Source organism: Triticum aestivum, chromosome 5A, assembly GCF_018294505.1.
Source record: "Triticum aestivum cultivar Chinese Spring chromosome 5A, IWGSC CS RefSeq v2.1, whole genome shotgun sequence".
NCBI classification, from domain to species: Eukaryota; Viridiplantae; Streptophyta; class Magnoliopsida; order Poales; family Poaceae; genus Triticum; species Triticum aestivum.
The window spans coordinates 672,707,484-672,731,539 of NC_057806.1; the positions used below are offsets into that span (position 1 = coordinate 672,707,484).

General features: G+C 47.7%; 3 protein-coding genes and 1 pseudogene across 3 annotated transcripts; all 4 read left to right on the forward strand.

The window, feature by feature from the left end:
* The first annotated feature begins 211 nt into the window (after window positions 1-211).
* Window positions 212-6,341, forward strand: LOC123105872 (scarecrow-like protein 33). Its single transcript, XM_044528037.1, has 2 exons — window positions 212-5,783; window positions 6,148-6,341. The coding sequence occupies exon 1, from the start codon at window positions 609-611 to the stop codon at window positions 3,249-3,251; it is 2,643 nt and encodes an 880-aa protein (XP_044383972.1). The 5' UTR covers window positions 212-608; the 3' UTR covers window positions 3,252-5,783; window positions 6,148-6,341.
* A 177-nt stretch (window positions 6,342-6,518) lies between these two features.
* Window positions 6,519-13,925, forward strand: LOC123105873 (scarecrow-like protein 34). The gene has a single exon (XM_044528038.1). It carries the CDS (start codon window positions 6,536-6,538, stop codon window positions 8,582-8,584), a length of 2,049 nt encoding a protein of 682 aa, XP_044383973.1. The 5' UTR covers window positions 6,519-6,535; the 3' UTR covers window positions 8,585-13,925.
* Window positions 13,926-20,633: 6,708 nt separating this feature from the next.
* LOC123101773 (GDSL esterase/lipase At4g10955-like) lies at window positions 20,634-21,482 on the forward strand (annotated as a pseudogene).
* A 131-nt stretch (window positions 21,483-21,613) lies between these two features.
* Window positions 21,614-21,946, forward strand: LOC123108336 (GDSL esterase/lipase At4g10955-like). Its single transcript, XM_044530150.1, has one exon. It carries the CDS (start codon window positions 21,614-21,616, stop codon window positions 21,944-21,946), a length of 333 nt encoding a protein of 110 aa, XP_044386085.1.
* The last annotated feature ends 2,110 nt before the right edge of the window (window positions 21,947-24,056 follow it).

The following is a 24,056-nucleotide window of genomic DNA, read 5'->3' on the forward strand; positions in this document are numbered from 1 at the left end:
GGGCATCCCCTCCTGTTTCCTTCAAACATCTTAAATTTTGCTCTTAGGCACGAATATGAATAACGCCACAGGGTGCCACTGCCACATGCTAAATGTCTCTCCGGTTGCCTGCATTGTTCAAAGAAAAAGGATAACTGAAATATCTTGAATTTGTAATTTCTTTCTCTGCGTTTTCATCTTACAAATCCATTTACCTACTTGCAGGTGTCCAAGCGTGGAGCAGGAAAGAAGCATAACTGAACATGGTTACAGGTTAAATGCATCTAGAAAAACTTGCTACTACATGTGAACTAATCAATTTTCAGGATAATACTAGAGATCTTTTAATGATCTTACCTGCCAGTGCTACTGCTACTACACGAGAACTCACAACAGCCTGACATTTTAAAACATAAATAGATGTCTACAAGAAAGTTGACCTCTTCTGATCAAGGACAGAAGGCTGGCTGTGACAACAAGATGGACATGGTCTTTCTCAAAGGCCTCTCTTTGCCCATATGTGCAGAAGCCGGCCGGCCGGCGGATGGTTAAACTAACCATGTGAAATGTGAAGCTACGATGGTTCCAATAGACAGCAACATACTGTACGATGTAGTTGCTGTCTTCACATGGAATGGATGGATGGCGTAGGAAATGATATACCCACTTCAAATCCAAGATATTGTCACTGCACCATCAGGAACAGCATACACTCCACTATGGCTGCCACACCGGAGGAGTTGTTGGGCCTCGCCGAGCCTGCACCACTGTCCCCCTCCCTCTTCCTCGACCTTCCTCCAACGACCCATGGTGACTCACAGAATGACCTGGCCCTGGAATACATTTCGCGCATGCTCACGGAGGAGGACATCGTTGACAAGTTCTTCTACCAGTACCCTGACCACCCGAAGCTCCTGCAGGCGGAGCAGCCCTTTGCCGAGATCCTCGCCGACACCTCATCATCCGCCGCCCAGGAGTCCTTTGCCTCCTCCACCTCCATCTTGATGGCCAGCCAAGGAAACAACACGGACTTCATGGTCTCCGGGTGCCAGGTACAGGATCCAGTCTTCTTCTTGAACGGCACAGGCACGGTGGAGCCCAATAGTATGGTGTTTCCCAGCAAGAGCAGCACCAGCATGAACATGCTGTCGAGCATGGAATTCTTCAAAGGCATGGAGGGGGCTAACATGTTCTTGCCCATAGACGATGTGATGGTGGATGGTACAGGCACGGACGTCATGGTCTCCGGGTGCCAAGTACAGGATCCAGTCTTCTTCTTGAACGGCACAGGCACGGTGGAGCCCAATAGTATGGTGTTTCCCAGCAAGAGCAGCACCAGCATGAACATGCTGTCGAGCATGGAATTCTTCAAAGGCATGGAGGGGGCTAACATGTTCTTGCCCATAGACGATGTGATGGTGGATGGTACAGGCACGGACGTCATGGTCTCCGGGTGCCAAGTACAGGATCCAGTCTTCTTCTTGAACGGCACAGGCACGGTGGAGCCCAATAGTATGGTGTTTCCCAGCAAGAGCAGCACCAGCATGAACATGCTGTCGAGCATGGAATTCTTCAAAGGCATGGAGGGGGCTAACATGTTCTTGCCCATAGACGATGTGATGGTGGATGGTACAGGCACGGACGTCATGGTCTCCGGGTGCCAGGTACAGGATCCAGTCTTCTTCTTGAACGGCACAGGCACGGTGGAGCCCAATAGTATGGTGTTTCCCAGCGAGAGCAGCACCAGCATGATCATGCTGTCGAGCATGGAATTCTTCAAAGGCATGGAGGAGGCCAACATGTTCTTGCCCACAGACGATGTGATGGTGGATGGTAGGGGGCGTAAGAAGAGGTCTGGCATGGATGGTGAGGCGGAGGCGGGCTTGGGCAGGAGCAGCAAGCAAATAGTGGTGCTGCTGCATAGTACTACTACCTTGGAGGAGGAGGAAGCCACCGCGCTGGAGATGTTGGACCGGCTCATCCTCAACGGCTACGAAGCATGCCCGAGCGAGATGCAGGAGGTAGTACGTGTCACCTGGGAAGACAAGGAGGACAAGGCAGCACGGCAGAGCATCTCCAGGCGTGGGAGGCGCGGGGCGAGGCATACAGTGGTGACTGACCTAGAGACTCTGCTGACCCGCTGTGCAGAAGCAGTGGTCAGCAACGACGTGCGTGGCGCGGGCAAGCTGCTGGAGCGGATCAAGTGTCACTCGTCGCCGACGGGGGACGCTAGGCAGCGGCTGGCGCACTACTTCACCCAGGGGCTGGAGGCACGGCTGGCTGGCACGGGGAGCCGACTGTACAGATCGCTCATGGGGAAGCGCACCTCAGTCTTGGAGCTCATCAGGGCCTTCCATCTGCACACGGCCGTGAGCTGTTCGATCAAGGTGGGGTTGCTCTTTTCCACCAACACCATCTACAAGGCCGTTGCAGGGAGGAGGAAACTGCACATTGTGCACTACGGCATGACCACCGGGTTTCAGTGGCCGGACTTGCTCCGGTTGCTGGCGAATAGGGAGGGTGGGCCACCGGAAGTGAGGATCACCGGCATCAACACCCCTCTGCCCGGGCCCTGTCCGGATGCACTGATGCAGGAGGCAGGGCACCGGCTCGACAATTGCGCGAGCCAGTTCGGCGTGCCATTCAAGTTCCACGCCATCGCATCCAAGCCGGAGGATGTCCGGGCTGAGGACCTGCACATCGATCCAGATGAGGTCCTGGTCGTGAGCAGCCTATACGAGTTCAGGACCTTGATGGACGAGAGCCTCACCTTTGACATGGTAAGCCCAAGGGACATGGTACTCAAAACTATCAGGAAGATGAGGCCGTCTGTGTTCATCAGTTCCGTCGTCAATGGACCATACGGCGCGGCGTTCTTTATGACGCGGTTCCGCCATGCGCTCTACTACTTCACGGCGTTGTTCGATGTTATGGAGACCACCGTCCCATGGGATGGCGACAAGAGACTTCTGGTGGAGCGGGACATACTTGCACGGTCCGCCATAAACATGATCGCCTGTGAAGGCACAGACCGGGTGGAGCGCCCTCAGAACTACAAGGAGTGGCAGGCGCGGAACCAGCGAGCGGGGCTAAGGCAGCTGCCATTGGACCCTGATATCGTTCTGATGCTCAGGGACGAAGTGAAGAATAGGTACCACAAGCATTTCATGATCAGCGAGGATCACCGGTGGCTTCTGCAAGGATGGAAAGGTCGGGTGCTCTATGCCCACTCCACATGGGCAGCTGCTGATGCTACTGGCTCTCTAGTGTGATGGACTGAAAGTACCGGTAGACGCAACTTTCATCAGTGTTTGATGGTCTATTGCAGTACCAGATGTGTGTTTGCTCCTCTTTTGTATCTGTAACTTAGTGACAGAAACCATTATCAGATTGTCTGAGTGGCCCCTGTTTGTTCATAGCTGCTGTGAGCACACATATCTCTGTTGAATAAACATGTAAAATTGCCATGACACTATGTAGAATCCCTGCATGACAACATCCTAATAGCGCCTATGCATCATATCTGTCTACGCAAAACAACATCCTAATAGCCGGTCATGTGCGAACAAGCGTTTGGTGGTCTGCGGGGGCGGAACCCAGCTCATCGCCGGCCAAGAGACAGGTACGGCGAGCTTCTCCTCGTGCAGCCGCCACCATTTCTCTCAGTCTCTGCTCAGCGTAGAATCGACCCATGCCGCATTGTTGCAGACATCTCTCTTGGCTCTCCCGCTGCCCCCCTTGTCACTTATTCGCCTCTCTGCCAGGCAAATGTCTTTGAGAAACTCAGCACCTCTGTTGTGTTTCGATACATTATTTGCGTCCAGACATTGTGTCACCGGGTATATCAGGGGTTCATCACTAATTTCAATGGGGAACCAGGCATATCAGGGGGATTCAGTGCCTTTTGTCACTGCACGAAGATACTGTTTCGTGGTTCAGTTTGTGACAAGTGATTAGATAGTGCCGCTGCGTTTTTGAATCCAGGACAAAGGTGAATGGGCACTGATTTTTCAGTTATTTTTTTATCGAGAGCTAGTCAGGTCTTGTGTAGGGGTTCAGTTTTCATAGTGCTTTTTGTGTCAGGTTGCAGATTCAGTTTATGCAGACTTAGCTCATGGTGCTTTTTTTTGGTTTATTGAATTCTGTGGGGGTAATGTGTCTGGCATTTTAGTCTGTTTTCTATGCTGATTCAGGGGATTATGAGACCTGCTCAGGTTTATTTTCTCATGAGATTTAGTCAGTTCTATGCAGGTTCAGTTTAGTGTGTTTTTCCTCGGAGCACATTCAGATTATGCATTGTTATCCTCTTTCTCAGCAGCAGTCAGGAGAATTCCTCCAATATTGTTATGGCATAATTATATAACAAGCAGTAACGCAGGTGGCGATGCAGGAGAACAGTGGCTTCATGATCCTCAGGTCATTCAGTATATGTGTCTGTTACCTTTTTTTCTCAAAAGTAGCAAGGAGGGAACTCGCACATTATATGTGTTTCAAGATCTTAGTGAATGCTTCTAAGGGCAGCCAGTTACTATGTATTTATATTTTCAGAGAATTGGTTTGCTGCAGGAAACGAAGATGTCTGCACTTTTTTGTTTGATATGTTTCTGCAGCATCCTCTGAATGTTTTTTATGTGAACTTTTGTTTCAAGGGGTGTTACTATTTGATCAGTAATTAATCGTTTTGAGGCAACGTCTCACTAGCATAGTAATGTTTATATGGTTCTGTTGGCCTTATTTTTTGACTGTACACTACCTCTGCTGCAAGGAAATCCTCCATTTTACATTACATCCATCTGCTACATAACATGTGCTTTTTGTTTCTGCAGAAGATCTGGGCACTCTATGGCCCAGGGGTCATCGAGCGGTGGCTACCAACCCAACTACGACCCTGATGTTGATCCGTCCAATAGCGACAGCTTTGAGGATAACACAGCATCAAGTGACGAAGTAGTGCCAGCCCTTTTTTTGCATCTATCCTTTTCTTCCTTCGCACTTCCTTTTTTTTTCCTCCAGGTCTCCAGGTTAGACATACTCATTCTCTGCATCCTGCAAATTTGCAACCATTTAACATTTTTAGTTCATGTTCAACTAGAAGTATTATATTCTGAACATGTTGATCAACGGCATCCTGAAAGATTTGAGCATTACGACATGAGTAATTTGATTGGCGTAACTCAGTAATCTTTATTTCAGTCAAATTCAGTGTTCCTCTCAGTCCTCTTCTTAGTCTCAAGTCTGTTTAGTTTTACTCCTTCAGTTTTTCTTATGTATGTCTTCAGTACTTGTCATTTTTAGTTTGCATTCCTCAGCTTATAGTATTGTTCAGTCAGTTCAGTTTATAAGTTTTCAGACCCTTCTTTTCAGTCATTTGTTGTTCTGATTTTCTTAACATTTAATTCATCTTAGTTTCTTAGTCTCTTAACATTTGTTTTTCTTAATTTTTGATTTAGGTATCTCAGTCCTGACATTTTTTGTAGGCCTTTAGTCATTAGTTTATATTCAGTTATGTTCAGTTACTTTTTGTATTGTTCAGTTTTTGTTTGTATTATCTCTTAGGTTTATTTTTTCAGTCATTATTCAGCGTTCTTTCTTCATTTCTCATTATTTTTACTCATTCATATTTCCTCAGTTCAATTCAATGCTCTTCTTTTAGTCATAGTTGCATACCCGTTTTATTGTTTGATGCAGAGTTTTGGATGTTCAGTCTCCAGAGTTTGAAGTTGAGCTTTGTATGTTCACAGGAACCATTTGAACTCTCTGTCATGGCCTGATGGATTTGTGGGACGCTGGTAAGGAAGATGAAGGTCCGAGAACTTCTGATTATTTCATTGCTTATTTTTAACAAGTACATGATGTTCCTTTTGTAAGGAAGAGTCATCCCGATACATTTTCCTTCTGATACATTTTCTGCGTAGGAGAGGTTATTAATGTTATGGACATTAGTAAAAGATACAGCTGCGGCATCCCCTCCTGTTTCCTTCAAACATCTTAAATTTCGCTCTTAGACACGAATATGAATAATTCCACAGGGTGCCACTGCCGCATGCGCATGCTAAATGTCTCTGTCTTGTTTCCCGCATTGTTCAAAGAAAAATGATAGCTGAAATGTCTTGAATTCAATTTCTTTCTCTGCGTTCTCATCTTACAAATCCATTTGCCTACTTGCAGGTGTCCAAGTGTGGAGCAGGAAAGAAGCATAACTGAACATGGTTACAGGTTAATGCATCTAGAAAAACTTGCTACTACATGTGAACTAATCAATTTTCAGGATAATACTAGAGATCTTTTAATGATTTTACCTGCTAGTGCTACTACACGTGAACTCACAACAGCCTGACATTTTAAAACATAAATTGATGTCTACAAGAAAGTTGCCTGCTTCTGATCAGACAAGGACAGAAGGCCGGCTGCGACAACAAGATGGATATGGCCTTTCTCAAAAGCATCTCTTTGCCTATATGTGTAGAAGCCGGTAGGCCGGTGGATGGTTAAACTAACCATGTGAAATGTGAAGCTACGATGGTTACAATAGACAGCAACGTACTGTACGTTGTACATGTTGGCTTCACATGGAATGGATGGAGTAGGAAATGATATATCCAATCCAAATCCAAGATATTGTCACTGCACCATCAGGAACAGCATACACTCCACTATGGCTGCCACACCGGAGGAGTTGTTGGGCCTCGCCGAGCCTGCACCATTGTCCCCCTCCCTCTTCCTCGACCTTCCTCCGATGACCCATGGTGACTCACAGAATGACCTGGCCCTGGAATACATTTCGCGCGTGCTCACAGAGGAGGACATCGTCGATAAGTTCTTCTACCAGTACCCTGACCACCCGAAGCTCCTGCAGGCCGAGCAGTCCTTCGCCGAGATCCTCGCCAACACCTCACCCACCGCTGACCAGGAGTCCTTTGCCGACTCCACCTCCATATTGATGCCCAGCCAAGGAAACAACACAGACGTCATGGTTTCCGGGTGCCAGGTACAGGATCCTGCCTTATTGAACTGCACAGGCACAGTGGAGCCCAATAGTATGGTGTTTCCCAGCGAGAGCAGCACCAACATGAACATGCTATCGAGTATGAGTATGGCATTCTTCAATGGCATGGAGGACGCCAACAGGTTCTTGCCCGCAGATGATGTGATGATGGATGGTAGGGGGCGTAAGAAGAGATCTGACATGGATGGTGAGATGGAGGCGGGCTTGGGCAGGAGCAGCAAGCAAATAGTTGTGGTGCTGCATAGTGCCTTGGAGGAGGAGGAGGAGGAAGAGGAGGAAGCCACCGCGCTGGAGATGTTGGACCGGCTCATCCTCAACGGCTACGAAGCGTCCCCGAGCGAGATGCAGGAGGTAGTACGTGTCACCTGGGAGGACAAGGAGGACAAGGCAGCACGGCAGAGCATCTCCAGGCGTGGGAGGTGCGCGGCGAGGCATACGGTGGTGACTGACCTAGAGACTCTGCTGACCCGCTGTGCAGAAGCAGTGGCCAGCAGCGACGTGTGCGGCGCGAGCAAGCTGCTGGAGCGGATCAAGTGTCACTCATCGCCGAGAGGGGACGCTAGGCAGCGGCTGGCGCACTACTTTGCCCAGGGGCTGGAGGCACGGCTGGCTGGCACGGGGAGCCGACTGTACCGATCGCTCATGGGGAAGCGCACCTCAGCCGTGGAGCTCATCAGGGCCTACCATCTGCACACGGCCGCGAGCTGTTCGATCAAGGTGGGGTTGCTCTTTTCCACCAACACCATCTACAAGGCCGTTGCATGGAGGAGGAAACTGCACATTGTGCACTACGGCATCAGCACCGGGTTTCAGTGGCCGGACTTGCTCGGGTTACTGGCGAATAGGGAGGGTGGGCCACCAGAAGTGAGGATCACCGGCATCAACAGCCCTCAGCCCGGGCCCTGTCCGGCTGCACTAATGGAGGAGGCAGGGCACCGGCTCAACAATTACGCAAGCCAGTTCGGCGTGCCATTCAAGTTCCGCGCCATCGCATCCAAGCTGGAGGATGTCCGGGCTGAGGACCTGCACATCGATCCAGATGAGGTCCTGGTCGTGAGCAGCCTATACGAGTTCAGGACCTTGATGGACGAGAGCCTCACCTCTGACATGCTAAGCCCAAGGGACATGGTACTCAACACTATCAGTAAGATGAGGCCGTCTGTGTTCGTCAGTTCCGTCGTCAATGGACCATACAGCGCGGCGTTCTTTATGACGCGGTTCCGCCATGCGCTCTACTACTTCTCGGCGTTGTTCGATATGATGGAGACCACCGTTCCATGGGTCGCCAAGAGACTTCTGGTGGAGCGGGACATATTTGCACGGTCTGCCATAAATAGGATCGCATGTGAAGGCACAGACCGGGTGGAGCGCCCTCAGAACTACAAGGAGTGGCAGACGCGGAACCAGCGAGCGGGGCTAAGGCAGCTGCCATTGGACCCTGATATTGTTCTGATTCTCAAGGACGAAGTGAAGAATCGGTACCACAAGCATTTCATGATCTGCGAGGATCATCGGTGGCTTCTGCAAGGATGGAAAGGCCGGGTGCTCTATGCCCACTCCACATGGGCAGCTGCTGATGCTACTGGTTCTCTAGTGTGATGGACTGAAAGTACCGATAGACACGACCTCCATCCAGGGCCGGTCCTGAGATTTCGGAGGCCCGGGGCGAAAGTAAAATTTGAGGCCCCTTGTTATAAACCTCTACAGAAAATAGAAGACCGGTTAAGGAATCACTAGGAAACCAAAACAATCAGTACAAAGATCAAGTGAAAAAAGACTCATAAATTACAAGAACTTTGTAAGCCTTTGACACAAGAAAAAAGTCATGTTTTAACTTGCAAAGGAACTGAGCTGGTGAAGTGTCGCCTCTGCGTGCTGCCATCTGTTGGATTGGAAAACTTATAGGCTAATCCATAAGGGGGTGAGATGGAGAAACTGAAAGCGGTTCAAAATAAAATCATCTACAACGGCAATAGCCATTAATTTGCTAGGCAGAGGGAGAAGAAACGACGGCGGCTAGTGTTACGAGATGGATCCATCGATTTGAAACTGGGTTAGTGCCTTTCACAATGAAGTAACCTAATAGTTTTTTTTCAGAAACAAGTAACCTAGTAATAATAATAAGCTAGTTGTTGGGCTACGGATTATGCACAGGGTCGGGCCCCCCAGCAGGTTGGGCCCTAGGGCATCGCACTTCTTGCCCCTACCCAGGGCCGGCCCTGCCTCCATCAGTGTTTGATGGTCTGTTGTAGTACCAGAAGTGTGTTTGCTCCTCTTTTGTATCTGTAACTTAGTAACAGAAACCATTATCAGATTGTCTGAGTGGCCCCTGTTTGTTCAAAGCTGCTGTGAGCACACTTATATCTGTTTAATAAACATGTACAGTTGCCATGATACTATGTGGAATCCCTGCAGGACAACATCCTAATAGTGCCTATGCATTATATCTGTCTACACAAAATAACATCCTAATAGCCAGTCATATGCGAACAGTGAGCATGGATGAGATGCTCAGGTTCTTTGTGGTGAAACCAGCCCACCAGAGATAAAGTCTTAGACTTGCCACCGGTGCTCGCTTTTCCTGGATTTATTTCAGGCTTTGTTCGTTCAGTTTTCATAGTGCCTTTTGTGTCAGGTTGCAGATTCAGTTTATGCAGACTTATCTCATAGTGCTTTTTGTGTTTATTGAATTCTGGGGGGTAATGTGTCTGGCATTTTTGTCAGTTTTCTATGCTGATTAAGGGGATTATGAGACCTACTCAGGGTTTTTTTCTCATGAGATGTAATCAGTTCTATGCAGATTCAGTTAAGTGTGTTTTTCCTGGGAGGGCATTTAGTGTATGTATTGTTATCTTCTTTCTCAGCAGCAGTTAGGGAGAATTCCTCCAAATATGTTACGTCATAATACATCCCTCCGTTCCTAAATGTAAGTCTTTTTGAAGATTCCACTACAAACTACATACAGATGTATATGGACATATTTTAGAGTGTAGATGCACTCATTTTGCTCCGTATGTAGTCCATAGTGGAATCTCTACAAAGACTTATATTTAGGAACGGAGGGAGTAGATAATAGTATAACAAGCAGTAATGCAGGGGGCGATGCAGGAGAATAGTGGCTTCACGATCCTCAGGTCATTCAGTATGTGTTTGTTACCTTTTTTTCTCAGCAATAGCAAGGAGGGAGCTCGCACATTACATGTGTTTAGATCTTAGTGAATGATTCTAATGGCAGCCAGTTCCTTTGTATTTCCTTATTTAGAGAACGGGTTTGCTGCAGGACACGATGTCTGCACTTTCTTGTTTAATATGTTCCTGCAGTGTCCTCTGAATGTTTTTTATGCAAACTTTTGTTTCAAGGGGTGTTTATATTTGATTAGTACTTAATCATTTTGAGGCAACGTCTCACTAGCATAGTAATGTTTATATGGTTCTGTTGGCCTTATTCTTTGGCTGTTCATTACCTATGCTGCTAGTAAATCTCCCATTTTACATTCCATCTATCCGCTACATAACATGTGCTTTTTTGTTTCTGCAGAAAGGTCTAGGGACTCTACGGCTCAGAGCCTCAGAGGTCATCGAGCGGTGGCTACCAACCCAACTACGACCCTTCTTCCTTTGCGCTTCCTTTTTATTTCCCTCCAGGACTCCAGGTTGGACATACTCATTCTTGGCATCCTGCAAATTTGCAACCATTTAACATTTTTTGTTCATACTCAGCCAAAAGTATATATTGTGAACATGCTGATCAAGGGCATCCTGAAAGATTTGAGCATTACTACATTAGTAATTTTGATTGGCGTAACTCTGTAATCTTTATTTCAGTCAAATTCAGTTTTGTCCTCTTCTTAGTCTCAAGTTCATTTAGTTTTACTTCTTTACTTTCTTATTTATGTCTTCAGTACTTGTCATTTTTAGTTTGGATTCCTCAGTTTATAGTATTTTTTTTCTTCAGTCAATTTTGTTTACAAGTTTTCAGTCCCTTCTTTTCGGGCATTTCTTGTTATGATATTCTTAACATTTAATTCATCTTAGTTTCTTAACATTTGTTTTTCTTAACGTTTAATTCGGTTATCTGCGTCTTGACATTTTTTTGCAGACCTTTAGTCATTTGTTTATATTCAATTATGTACAGTTACTTTTTGTATTATTCAGTTTGAATTTTGTTCAGTGTTTGTTTGCATTATCTCTTAGGTTTATTTCTTGAGTCATTATTCAGCGTTCTTTCTTCATTACTCATTCGCACATTTTTTGTTCTTTCCACTGCTTGAAGTGATTGCGACAACTAAGAAGGCTCAGGAACAGCCCTGAAAAAACACAGTAAGAGAGTCCAATCTCTGAAATATACCATTTGATCTCCTAAGTAGTAGTAGTAGTAGTAGAAGGCTTGGCAGTGGTCCAAATCTTGCACATTTACGGGGAAAGGTACACGATGAATTTTCGGAGTCTATAGGGGAAGATTCCACCAGCCCCGTATTTCTTCAGTTCAATTCAGTGTTCTTCTTTTAGTCATATTCAGTGTTATTTTGTACAGTCATATTCATTGTATTGTACTTACATCCACTCAGTTTTCCCCTTCTAAATGAAAAGGCAACCCACCTCATTTTCCCTGTTGCTATCTTCTCTGCATCTATTTTTCCTTTAGCAACATTTCTATGTATGTAGCCCTTTTCATCGAGCAATTCTAACTTGAGGCCCACATGCAGTGACAATACATGATACTGGATCAGTGGGTGTTATCTTTAATATTGTCGTTTCTTCAGTCAATATTCAGTTTATCAGTTTTCAAGGACTATACATATATCATTTCAGTACTTTAGTCTTCATTATCCAAATCACATACATAGCTGGGAAATGAATTGAATGGGGTCTCAGTGGCGTCGAATCCCACCATGGTCAGATACATGCTGTGTAATCAGAGATACAACTTGCAAAATCATGTTTTTGCGGGGCCAACACCAACAAGCCCGCTGGCCAAGAAGGAGCTGCATGTTGTCGGCGGGGCTCAAGGCAGATCTTTGGGCTTGAAGGTTTCCTAGACATTCACAAGTTGGCTATCAGTCTATCAGCTATGTACATTTCTGGATCATTTTTGGCATTCAGTTTTGTTTAATTATGGGCAAATAGTTATAATTTAATTCAGTTTTCTGTTCCATTAGTTTACAATTCTGGGCAGCAGTGGTTATTTTGTTCAGTTCAAGTTCAGTTATAGACGATAGAGCAGTTGTCATTTCAGTTTTGTTCAAGTTCAGTTTTTGGTCCCCTTTAGCCCAGTTCAGTTAGAGAGCAACATCCGGCATTCAGTTTTTGCAGGTGCACAAAGCTTACTGGAGCACTCATTTTTTTCAGTCTTAAATTTTTTCAAGCAAGCACTGAAACATTTTTTGCCACAAACTTTTTTCTTTCCATGCTAAATTCGGTTAGCATCAGTGACTTGGAGGTTGGACTATTGTTCTTTGTTTTTTGTTTTGTTGACGGGATCCACTATTACACGCGTGGGCGTAGTAAGTGTCAAACGAACCACTCACCTCCCTTGACTCTTTACTTTCTTCTATTTATTTTCCAGTGTATATTCAGCCTATCAGTTATTGAATTACTTTCATTCATGTATGTAGTTCCCTTATCAGCGCTGTCAATTATTTTCAGTCATTTTCATTGTTTTATGTTTTCAGACAATATTCAGTCATAAGTATTCTCCCAAGTGTCACCATGTATGAGTCTGTCTCTCATTCTTATTATCATTAGGCTCTGTCTCTCAGTCCATCTTCAGGTTTCAGTTATTTATACAGGGAATGACAGCATTTGCATCCTACTGAAAATCAAAGCATCTTGCATGCATAGGTTCAGTTTTTTCAGATAAAACATCAACAATGCAGCTGCCTCTTAACACACAACTAGTAGAGGAAAAAAGAAGTGACCATCTCAGTTGCATTTCTTTCACATACTCAGATATTTTTTCTTCTCCGTTTTGATTTGTTCAGGAAGCTGATATTTCAGTTTTTTTTTTGCATGTTTCCCTTGGTGGGCATACAACGTCTAGCATGCATAGGTGCAGGCATACAAACACATTCAACAATTTTTTCCAGAGATATGTTGCAGCAATCATCAACAATTTCATGGCTCGTGATCAGGATCATCTTCTGCCTTGGCGGGGAGTGGTACCTGGTCCTGGTCCAGCGCCCAGAGTTGGTGCTCAGTCTCGTAAGCACCACCATCTCCAGCTGCTTGATCTGGATCATCTTCCATATTTTACTCTCTCGTTTCTATCACCCTTCTATCTCTGCGATTTTCCCTCCAGGCAATTTGGTGCTTCTGCGCAATTACGCCTCTTGCGTGGTGCGGGGCGCATCTGCCCTGCAGCGCCCCTTCCCGGAGGAGAAGAAGATCACCATCGCAAGGTAGACTTCAAATTTTTGTGCGGGAAAATAATATTGGCCATGGCTCATTTATAACTTAGTGAAAGCAAGGTCAAATAACTTAGTTGCGAACTCTGACGATTTTGTTAGTGAAAGCAAGGTCGAATAACTTAGTTGCCAACTTGATGACTTTGTTGCAAACCTCCGCGATGACTCCAGATTCTCAGATTTGAAAGGTGCCGGTCAACCTTGCCAAAAGTGAGTCGAAGAAAAGGAGCATACAACCTTTTGCTCTGGTGTTTCTTTTGCTGAAGCTTAATATCGGTTCTACTTACGGTCGCCACCGCAAAGGTTGAGAGAGCATTTCCTACAATGAAATATATCAAGTCTGATTTGCGGGACAGAATTGGCGATGACTTTTTATCCCTCGATTACGTATTTGCGGAGTACCTATCAAGATTCTCATGATCGTGTCACCCGCAAAAGAAAAGGATTTTCATGATCGTGGGAGGTGTTACCGAAGCGTTTCTTTACCATGGTGATTACCGTGACGTACTAGTGTACTGGTTATTGTAATGACAAATTATTTCAATGCTGATTGAACCACTAGCTTATATAAATTTAAAGCTTGACCTCACATAGTTTCGAGTCCTGGCGCCGCCGTTGTGCATAGGACACCATTCCCATTTCCACCCGGCACTCACTCTCACCCTGTCTCTGCCGCGAGCTTCTCTCCCACGACCGATGGGCTCAGCTTCAGGTGATTCACCGGAGAAAATTCGAGATATATGCATGACTCCTACGTCCAGTCGCACGGCCTTGCATGCCGTGCGCGCACGCACAGATGACAGTAGCAGGGAGCATCTGCTGGACGTCGCCGACGGGCCCAAGATACGGGTGCGTGGGCTGCGGCGGCGGTCGGAGGCGAGCGACGAGGAGATCCTGCGCGGGGTGGACCTGGACGTGCCGCGCGGGGCGGTGATGGGCGTCATCGGCCCCAGCGGCGGCGGCAAGTCCACGCTGCTCCGCGCTCTCAACCGCCTCTGGGAGCCCGCCCCCGGCGCCGTGGCCCTCGACGGCGCCGACATCTGCGGCATGGACGTCCTCGCGCTCCGGCGCAAGGTCGGCATGCTCTTCCAGCTCCCCGCCATGTTCCACGGTACGTACCTGTACTACACAGTCACGGCCCTGCATGCTTTGCTGCTGAAATTCTGTGGCGGAATTGAAATGCTCGGATTGGTTTCCCCAAAGCATGAACTGATTAGAGCTGATCCGCTGCGATCTTGGCTTGATTATTGTATATCGGTTGATTAGTCCATGGTTGGAAATTAGTGGGAGATGATGATAAAGTGGGGGACGACGTCCCTGTCAAAGGTCAGTAACAAAGTTGAGACAATCGGATTGCTTGTGCCAAAAGTATCGTTCCGTGATTCCAGATTCTAGTAGTGTTCGGGGATGATTGGAGAGAGGTTTCAGGTTTTTTATTAGAAGATCGTTTCAGGTTCTTTGAACTTAATGACAAACCCAGATCTATGTATAATCCTACGTCATCTGAAAACCTACTCGTAACTTTGGCGTATTTAATTATGATGATGCATGGTAGTGCAGTGACAGTTGTTTATTTATAGGGCTGGTTGTAATGGGAGTATTATACTCCCTTCGTTTTCAATTATTTGTCTTTCTAAACATTTCAAATGGTTACAACATACGGATGTATGTAGACATATTTTACAGTGTAGATTCACTCATTTTGCTTCGTATGTAATCATTTGTTGAAATCGCTAGAAAGACAAATATTTGAGAACAGAGGGAGATAGTAAGCAAATTTGTTGAGGTGACATAGAATTAAATAAAGAAAGAGAAGGTTGAGTATCATAAAATGATACTATATCATATTAAATATTGTGCTACTATGTGTCATGCATGATAATAAATGAATTCATCCATGATACTAACATATGATACTATGCATTATGGATGTAGTATCATACAGTAGTATTATATGCATGATACTAGTATATGATACTCTCCATTACAACCAGCCTACTTTAGAGGAGAGGGAGGTGCATGCTATTGGTAGGCTATCACGGGGTGCTTGATCCGTTGAAAAAGTTAAGCCGAATCTTGCTTTGAAAATGACATTGGGCACCCATATTTTCCATGACTTCATACTGGTGAAGAAAACATTGACTTTAAAATGTCCATGTCCAACCGGATCGTCCATTTTGCTACGCGATTGCACCCCTTTGCTAGTGTCATTTGAATATCACGTGCATAATGTCAGCTATCAATGTGATGGAGGTAGACTTTGTTAGAACCAATGAAAAAAAATAACGTGCTATGACAAAATAGTGAGGCCCTTAAAACACGCTATTAGTGTGTTATATCGTGTTATAGCGCGTGCTATTAGCGAGACATTGTAAGCTGATTCATTTAGAGACATTGCTAAGAACGCTAATTTTTAGATTTATGGTTAGGCTTAAACTTGCCCAGGCTTTATAAAATTTCTAGCTCCGCCCTTGCACAAAACCATACACCATACGGAGATAGGGTAACAGATCGATACCACTTTAAAAACAGCTCACGTAGAACCATCAAATTTGAGTCTAACGGTTAACATTGATCGTCGCTGAGTTCGCAAAAACAGTGAAAGTGACCAGTTGGGTCCACTTATTGGGGTGACGTGGTATATACCACTTTAAAGGGCATGTACAACGCTGATTAGTCAGCCGTCTGTAACTCATGCCAGCTAGGAATTTAGTCCGCGTAGAGGAAAGAGAACAACGAGAAAGAGGCAGTCCGTCTACAGAATTAAGGACGGTCGAATCTCGTAAAAATCTCCCCTTAGCAACGGCCTTTTCCTGTTGTTAGGGGGTGTCTAGAATTGACAGTTTTCGCTTCTTTTGGGAATCAAATCTATTTAACTCCCTTGGCTCGGCCGCCCTCCTAATTTTAGGGCTTATATAGACGACTAAATAGACAGACCATTACACGTGGTGTCTATATTGCAGTCCGTGCTTGACATGGCATGGTATTACATACAAGACTTGTCTGGACGGTTGTACATGCCCTAAGAGCAACTCACGTGGAACCATCAAACTGGGGCCGAATTTTGTTGTCAAACAACCTGCTATTAGCTCAAAATAGGCTAAATTATTGTGTTTGCCCCCTTCAAGATTTTACATCTTACCATTGACCCGCTTCTATAACATTCCTAGGCCCGTCCCTAACCACAAAGACAGCAAAACTAATCTATTGGGCCCACCCGTTGAGCTGACATGGCATGCCTACATGTACAATTTGTTGGGGTGGACATGGGTCATCCACTCACCCCCTTCCTCGTCATCTCTCTCTCTTTTCTCTCTCCAACCGACCACACAAAGGACGTCGGGGTGCACAAGATGGAGCTTTGGTGGTGGATATGTGCCTGCGGACGACTACAACAAAGAGTGGATGGGCCAACGGTGGCCGGCGTTGTTCTTCCACGGCTGGGTTGCCGCCCTAGCAGCAGAGCAACAACCCCTACCCTTGGCTCCATGCTTGTTCATTGTATATATAGTGCGTCCACAACCACACCACGTTGATCTCCATTATATTTGTATGGACTACAAATAGCATGATCTCATATTCAATTTATTTTGAAGAAAAACAAGGAGTTATTTGAAATATTTGAATCCATTATCCATTGAGTTGTGATGTTTATGAGTCTTTTACACACGTAAACACACACACACACACACACACTCTCTCTCTCTCTCTCCCTCGGCCTCCACGCCCCTATCAGGATGCACCTGACGTCGAGCTAGAGCGCCAGCGCCCATGTTCATATTGTCGGGACAAGACCCTCAGCTAGAGCCACCCAGAGCCCCTCTTAACTGCGGCTAGATCCCCTTCTACCTGCTGGAAACTCGAAAGCATCAAGGACGAGCCCTAGCATCCATTGTCTCCACCACATATCTGTTTTGTAATTTACTTGATTTGTGAGAGATGGGATTGTTTGTATTTCATATCAGCCGACTCCAAAGTCGTGGGACCTGGTCAAATCTAATAAAGTTTTGTCCACACCCGCTCCTCACCTCCTCTTCCATCTCCCTCCTTGTTATCATCGTTGGTGAATAGGTCAAGGATCCCCAGTGGACACTCGAGCAGGTCACCTATGAAATCAACAAGGCTGCCCGGGAGGTGCACTGCATCGCCTGGCCTGTGACCCAGCGCTCCTTCGCCACGATGTCCACATGATCCTCCACCTTCCCCACGACAGCGTCGCCACCCTCCTCAGCGAGTAACCTCAACCCATCATGGCCGCCTCCATCGAGCCCCAGCGTCCCGATGTGGCTTCCTCGTCAACATCAAGCGGGGTCTCCCACCCATCGCTGGGCTTTGGGCCGTCTGCCAAAGCTATGTGCTCAGTCTTGTTGCAGAGCCGCATTGGAAGACCACCACGTCTGGTACCCGGGCTGGCTCGCCGATGTCCAAGCCGCGGTCGAGCACGAGCTCCGCTAACGGTGTTGTGCCATGGCCTGCTGGTGTGCCTTTTTTAGTTTTGCTAAATTTGTTTGGCGAATGCAAGACTCTGCAAAGCCTTCGGCCTGCACTCGAGAGCAACACTAGGAAAACACCTGCCACATGGGGCATCAGCATTGTTTGCTGAGTTCCCATTTTTTACACTCGGCAAAAAAGGCTTTTTCGAGTGCATGACAAAAACAACTCGGCAAACTTGCCTTTTTCGTAAGGAGTCCAACCGAATTGCCTTTGTCCCGTGCCTCGCTGAAATTAAGCTCCGATCATCCTCATCATCACACTTGTTTCCTTTGTATCAACCGTGTGTGATAGGCACCAGCAGTTAAGCTTTAATTTGATCATCCTTATCATCACACCCGTTTCCTTTGTATCAACCGTGTGTGATAGGCACCAATAATTAAGCTCGATCTGGCCATCCTCATCATCGCATTCATTTCTTTTGTATCAACCGGGTGTGATAAGCACCAAGCCACAAATACCGCACATGGTTCCTGGATAAGAAAAGAAACGTGTCCGATGATAGTTACACCGAAAAAAGTGTGCTATTGTAGAGCATGCATGTGTGATAGATCCGGTCCCTAAACCGCGCGCGCATGTTTCATTTCTTAAACTGTTTGCGACCCATCACACACATTTTTATATAGCGTGTGCGATGATATCTCCCCAATCGCACACCTACTACGCACGTTGAGGATTTACTAAATCGTGTGTGATAGGGGTTTCGAACGGTACGATGCTGCACTAGTGGTGGATGGAGTATGAGACCGGCTCTTGACGACTGTGTATTTGTTATGCAATTGGCACTAATATTGAAACATTGGTTCTTCAAGACTTAGGTTTGTCTTGGCCAATGGATAAAGGGCAAAGACTTCACGGTAGCCAAGTACTATGGATTAGAGCACACTAGTCTAAAAATATTATTCATCGGCAAATCAAGTATGCTCCACTAGTGGGGGAGTGACTTTTGATTCTTTCGCAACCCAACTTTTATATCAACTTTGAGCAACCCAACTTGAGCAAAGTCAACCGAACAAAATGCCGGCGGACACCTTGTATGACTGGGTCACTGGAGTGCACGTTCACGTATGCATTTGTATAGAACAAGTTAATAATCCAACAAAAGAATATATAAGGTCCAATGTGCATTCCTCGTCAACGCTCTATCGGTTTCTATCAGTTAAATAGCTCTCTCTCTCTTTCTCTCTCTCTGTCTGTCTCTATCTCTCTCTAACGTTTTATTAACTTGAACTCAGCCATATTACTACACGAAACGACATTATTCTCGGACAATCTTTTGCCATAATTGTCCATATATATATATATATATATATATATATATATATATATATATATATATATATATATATATATATATTGTATACAAGGACCACACATTTTAAAAATATCTCAAGGATTTGTTTAAATGAGGCAAACTGTTTATCATTTTTATTCATTAAGATGAGAAGAATACGATTAACATGTTAATTAGGAAAAAAACAGGCAAAAATCAAGATTACAACCTGCCCGGCTTGGAAAATAATAGCTAACCACCAAATGCTCGCTGGCTACAAACGACATCCTAACATTGCCGCCCATCATTTTTTTTAAACAGGGTCAAAAGATTTGCCTCATCTATTAATTAAGAGTGATAATAGAGTGTGTTGAGAAAAAAAATCAAATTACAACTAGATCGTTACTCTCTCGACATGATTATACCCAACTTTTTCGCACACACGGCCACCCAAAGAAATGCTTGATGTTGGCAAGTAAAATAGTCAGGGGAGCGGTCTTGTGCCGAAAGACACGAGCATTTCTCTCATTCCAAATCGTCCATGAGGTGAGCATGGTGAGTGAGGCTATGGCCTTTCTATTCGGGGTGTTAATGTTGGACATGTGGAACCAGCACTCCTTAATGGAACGCTTCAAGTACCATGCGATGGTGTCAATATGCACAAGTTGAAGCCATCTCTAGGGGGTAGACCACAAACCCCTATTCTAACAATTCCTTGATCATGCCTCAAAGCCGAAGCGTGATCGGCATTTGAAGAATAGGTGGTCGGCACTTTCATCTTGTGTTTGCAAAGTGGGCATATAATCCACAATTTGGCCAATCTTTCGGCGGTCCAAATACGATTTTCGATGGACAACCAAGCAAAATAATTCGCCTTGGGGCGGGGTGCCCAAGCCTTCAGCCTTCTACACAGTGGAACTCATGACAGATCTGATGGCTTTGAGGAATTGTGTCTGTCTTGTAAGCAGAGGCCGCCAAGGAATGCCCACTAGCCGTATGCTTCCAAGTGATGTTGTCCTCAATGTCTTTGTGCAGCTGGCCAATGGGAGACGATCTCACGAATGTGGTCGAAGGACCAATGCACCGGAAGCTTAATGTTGAAGAGCCATGAAAGCACCATTGTTCGTAGATGAGCTTGGCGGAGCAATGTCCTTAATTAGGAGCGCGAGCCTCATTGCCTATGGTGATGACGATGGAAGCGTAGAATAAGTCAAGGTCCGTCGCCCCTGGTTTTGACTTTTGATATACCACTGCAACTTGGATGAAGCATCGTTGATCAATTAGCAGCTGATGTCAACAGAACCAAACTGTATAGTACACACTACATATATGCAACGCATCGGATGTGAGCAAAAACACAACAAGCAAACACGGACGTATTGTCATATACACTTGAGAGAGAGCAGAAACAGCTGCGTCCGCCTCCTCTGGCTAGCTAGCTAGTTCGATCGAACGCATGCATTGACCAACAGCTTCAAAGATGGACGCCGACGCCGACGACCGCTTTCATCTATCCGGACCGACGCATATGATGCCCGGAGCCGGCGGCGTCCGTTCTTTAGCGACGACGACGATGATGATTGACTGGTCAGTACGCATGTTCCATGCCCTCGCCGGCCTTTAAGTCGTTTGGGGTCGTGCTTGCAGCTGTACGCTGAGTCGCTAGTTTATGTTCATCATAAATTCGTAATGTGTACAGGGACAATGAGGAGCACCGCCGGTGCATCGCCGCCTGCATCGTCAAAGGCACCTACATCCTCGAGGACGACAGGAACACATGCAGGCTGCTGGTGGGGGAGGCGCTGGCGCCGGCGTGGTGGAGACCTTCCACTTCCGCATCGTCAAGGTGCTCAAGGACGACTGCGACCGTAAGGGGGAGCACAAGTTCATCTTCGGCGCCATCTACGAGCACGCGCCCGCCGGCACCCGTCGGCTCCGCAGTACGTCGTCGCCCTGCGAGGGACCATGCTGAAGCACCCCGACCCGTTCAAGGACCTGTGGCTCGACCTCAAGGTCATGGCCAACACCCTGCCCCGGTGCAAGCGCTCCGAGCGCGCGCGCACGGAGGTCGAGGCGCTCCTCGGCGCCGGCTGCAGCCCCGTGTGGCTCACTGGCCACTCCCTCGGAGCGTCCCTGGCGCTGGACGTGGGGCGGAGGATGATGGCGGAGAATGGGGTGAGCCTCCCGACCTTCCTCTTCAACCCGCCGCAGGTGTCGCCCGCGCCGGTGATCAACGCGCTGCGGCCGACGGAGGTGGGGAAGAGGGACCTGTACGCCACCGGAGGCGAATCCTGTACGACCCGTTTGTGAGAGAGCTCGTCGTGGGGGTGACCCACCTGACAGTCTCCCCTTGCGGCCGGGTCGCACGTACGATCCGGTCGTACAGGATTATTTTGCTACGCCACCAGCTACGTCTTGAAGGCCGGCCTCGGGCTGGTCCTCAGCCCCCACCGAAAGCGCATGGAGGCGCTGTTCCAGAGGCTGGCCCCGTGGGCGCCGCGGCTGTACGTGCACGACAGGGACGTCGTCTGCCTGGGCTTCATCGACTACTTCCAGCAGCGGCAGCTGATTCAGGAGCGCTTCCGCGGGGTGGCCCGGTCGGCGATGACGCTGTCGTACCGTGACATGCTCTTCTCCTTGGTCGGCGCCGACAAGGAGCGGCCGCATCTCCTGCCTTCGGCCATGCTGGTGAAGAACTCCAGCGACTGCGACGCCCACGGGCTCGAGCAATGGTGGAAGCCAGACGGCGAGCTCAACTTGAGCGCCACGCGTTACAGCTATCCTGGAGCTTAAACCCCTCCATTCCCTGCCACGCTGTGTGCATCATGAATTGAATCCCTACTATGCATGCTGGCCCTTCTTAATTTGTGCTACATTTACATTGCATTTTCGTGTAGGCACTCCACATGCTCCTTGTGGTTCAGTCATATGTGTGAACTTATAATTTGTTTATATTTAATACAAAAATTGTTCTGGTGTCACTATGATTTTTTTATTTTTACTAGGTAATTGCCTTGTCATGGGGCATAAATATTTTGTGCTAGCGGAACATACTCTTTAGGATCCTCATAGACATAGAGCATCATTGTCAACTCTTTTTACCATTAAATCACCCTCCAACGTGCTTGGAGAGAAATGTTCCATCAAATAAATCTAGGGTATTTAATAGTATATGTGAAAAATAACAAAACTTATTGCTTAGGCAAACCGAGCAAGCTAGATATGATAGATTAGGACATTCATTAAGCACCAAAGCAAACCATTCCATCTCACATGACATTCATGAAGTGGACGGCCAAATCTTGTTCCAATAATTGCCTACTGTCGAGCAAAAAGAAAGGACATGGATATTGAACTGGCGTTCGGTCTCGGAGAGCCCCATGCTAGAACGAAAAATATAGAGTCCGCGGTATGGCGGCCCTCATTTTGGGCACAACCTTCAAAAACATTGTGGAGCGCACTTCATATGCCAATACGCCGACTCTGCTAGGGTTGCTCGGAGATCAAAATCCAAAATCATCCAGTAAATCTGAAGATACATATGGATCTATTTTTAACATAGCATGGTTACTATGTTAGTGCGGATCTATTTTTCATGGTTATTAGTACTATGTTATGCTTATGATACAGAAAACTAAATCCGGTAACTATACACGAGCACATGACAAACGCACTGAACCGGATTGTTTTATTTCAAATCAGAAATTAGTAGTGCCGAGTAGTAGTAACTATAAGTATCTTATGACCGTGAGTGAACATAAGAGCATCTCCAGCCGCGCCCCCAGAAAGGCCTCCCCAGACTTTTTTTTTGCGCCGGTGCCGAAAAATCGGCCCAGTCGCGCCCACAGGAGCCCGATTTTCGCCGGCTTGGGCCGAAAACAGCGCCGGCGGACCCAGGCCAAACCCGGCGCGCTGGGGCGCCCGGGGGCGCCGGGGCGAACTGTTTTGGCGCGAAACAGCCGCGGGCCCGCCGCGTCAGCGACTCTATCCTTTTCTCGGCCCTTCTCGTCCTCATCGCCTCGTTTCCCGCGGTGAATCAATGCCAAAGCTGCCGCGCCGGTCAGCCTGCGCCATTGATGCCTCACGGGCGGCGCAGTGAAGACCGGATGACGCGCGTCCCTCGCCCTCCCTCGCCCGCCACGCGTACTCACGGCGGCTCGCGCACGGGCGGCGCCTCGGCCTATATAAGACGCGCCCCAGAGCACTCGGCGACTCGTACTCTCTCGCCATCGTCGTTCCTCCCTCGCCTCTCTCTCGCCGTCGTCATTCCTCCTTCTCCTCTCTCTCGCCGTCTCCAGCACCCATGGCCGAGCGCTTCCCAGGCGACGGCGCGGCGCCGAACGGATTCGGCCGCCGCCATCTTCACGAGAGCGAGGCTCGCCTCCTTTTCGAGGCCGAGTACCCGGTCCCGCCGGACATGCGGGTACCCGGGGCGTGGAGGATCAGCGCCGGCGGCGTGCCGGTGCCCCCGATACCCACCGGCGCGGCGCGGCGTGCGGAGATCGCACGCATCCGCTCGTCCCTGCCGCGTGCGGCGAGGAAGGGGCCACGATACGCCCCGACGGCCCGCTCTGGGAGCCCTACTTCCGCCGCCGTCACGCCGGGCAGCTCGAGGCCACCAACGGCGTCGAGCCCTCCGGCAGGCTCAACGCCGTCGGCCGGCGTCGGTGGTGGGGCGTGCCCGGGCGCACGTTGGAGGCCGTCCTCGAGTACATCGAGGGCGGCAACACGTCGCGCCTCGAGTACCCCGCCCCCCTTCCTTCTCACGCCGCCGGGGAAGCTCCTGGACCCCGAGGCGCATGGAGACCGGGGGGTCCTCCTCCTCGTCCGGCGGCTCGCCCTGCCTCCGCCCCGTCAAGCCGGAGTCCCAGGGCACGCCGGTCAGCACGCGCACCCGCAGCTC

Bases quoted from the DNA above. Each gene is read 5' to 3' on its own strand.
- LOC123105872 (XM_044528037.1), top strand. From the start codon at position 609: ATGGAATGGATGGATGGCGTAGGAAATGATATACCCACTTCAAATCCA.
- LOC123105873 (XM_044528038.1), top strand. From the start codon at position 6,536: ATGTTGGCTTCACATGGAATGGATGGAGTAGGAAATGATATATCCAAT.
- LOC123108336 (XM_044530150.1), top strand. From the start codon at position 21,614: ATGGAGGCGCTGTTCCAGAGGCTGGCCCCGTGGGCGCCGCGGCTGTAC.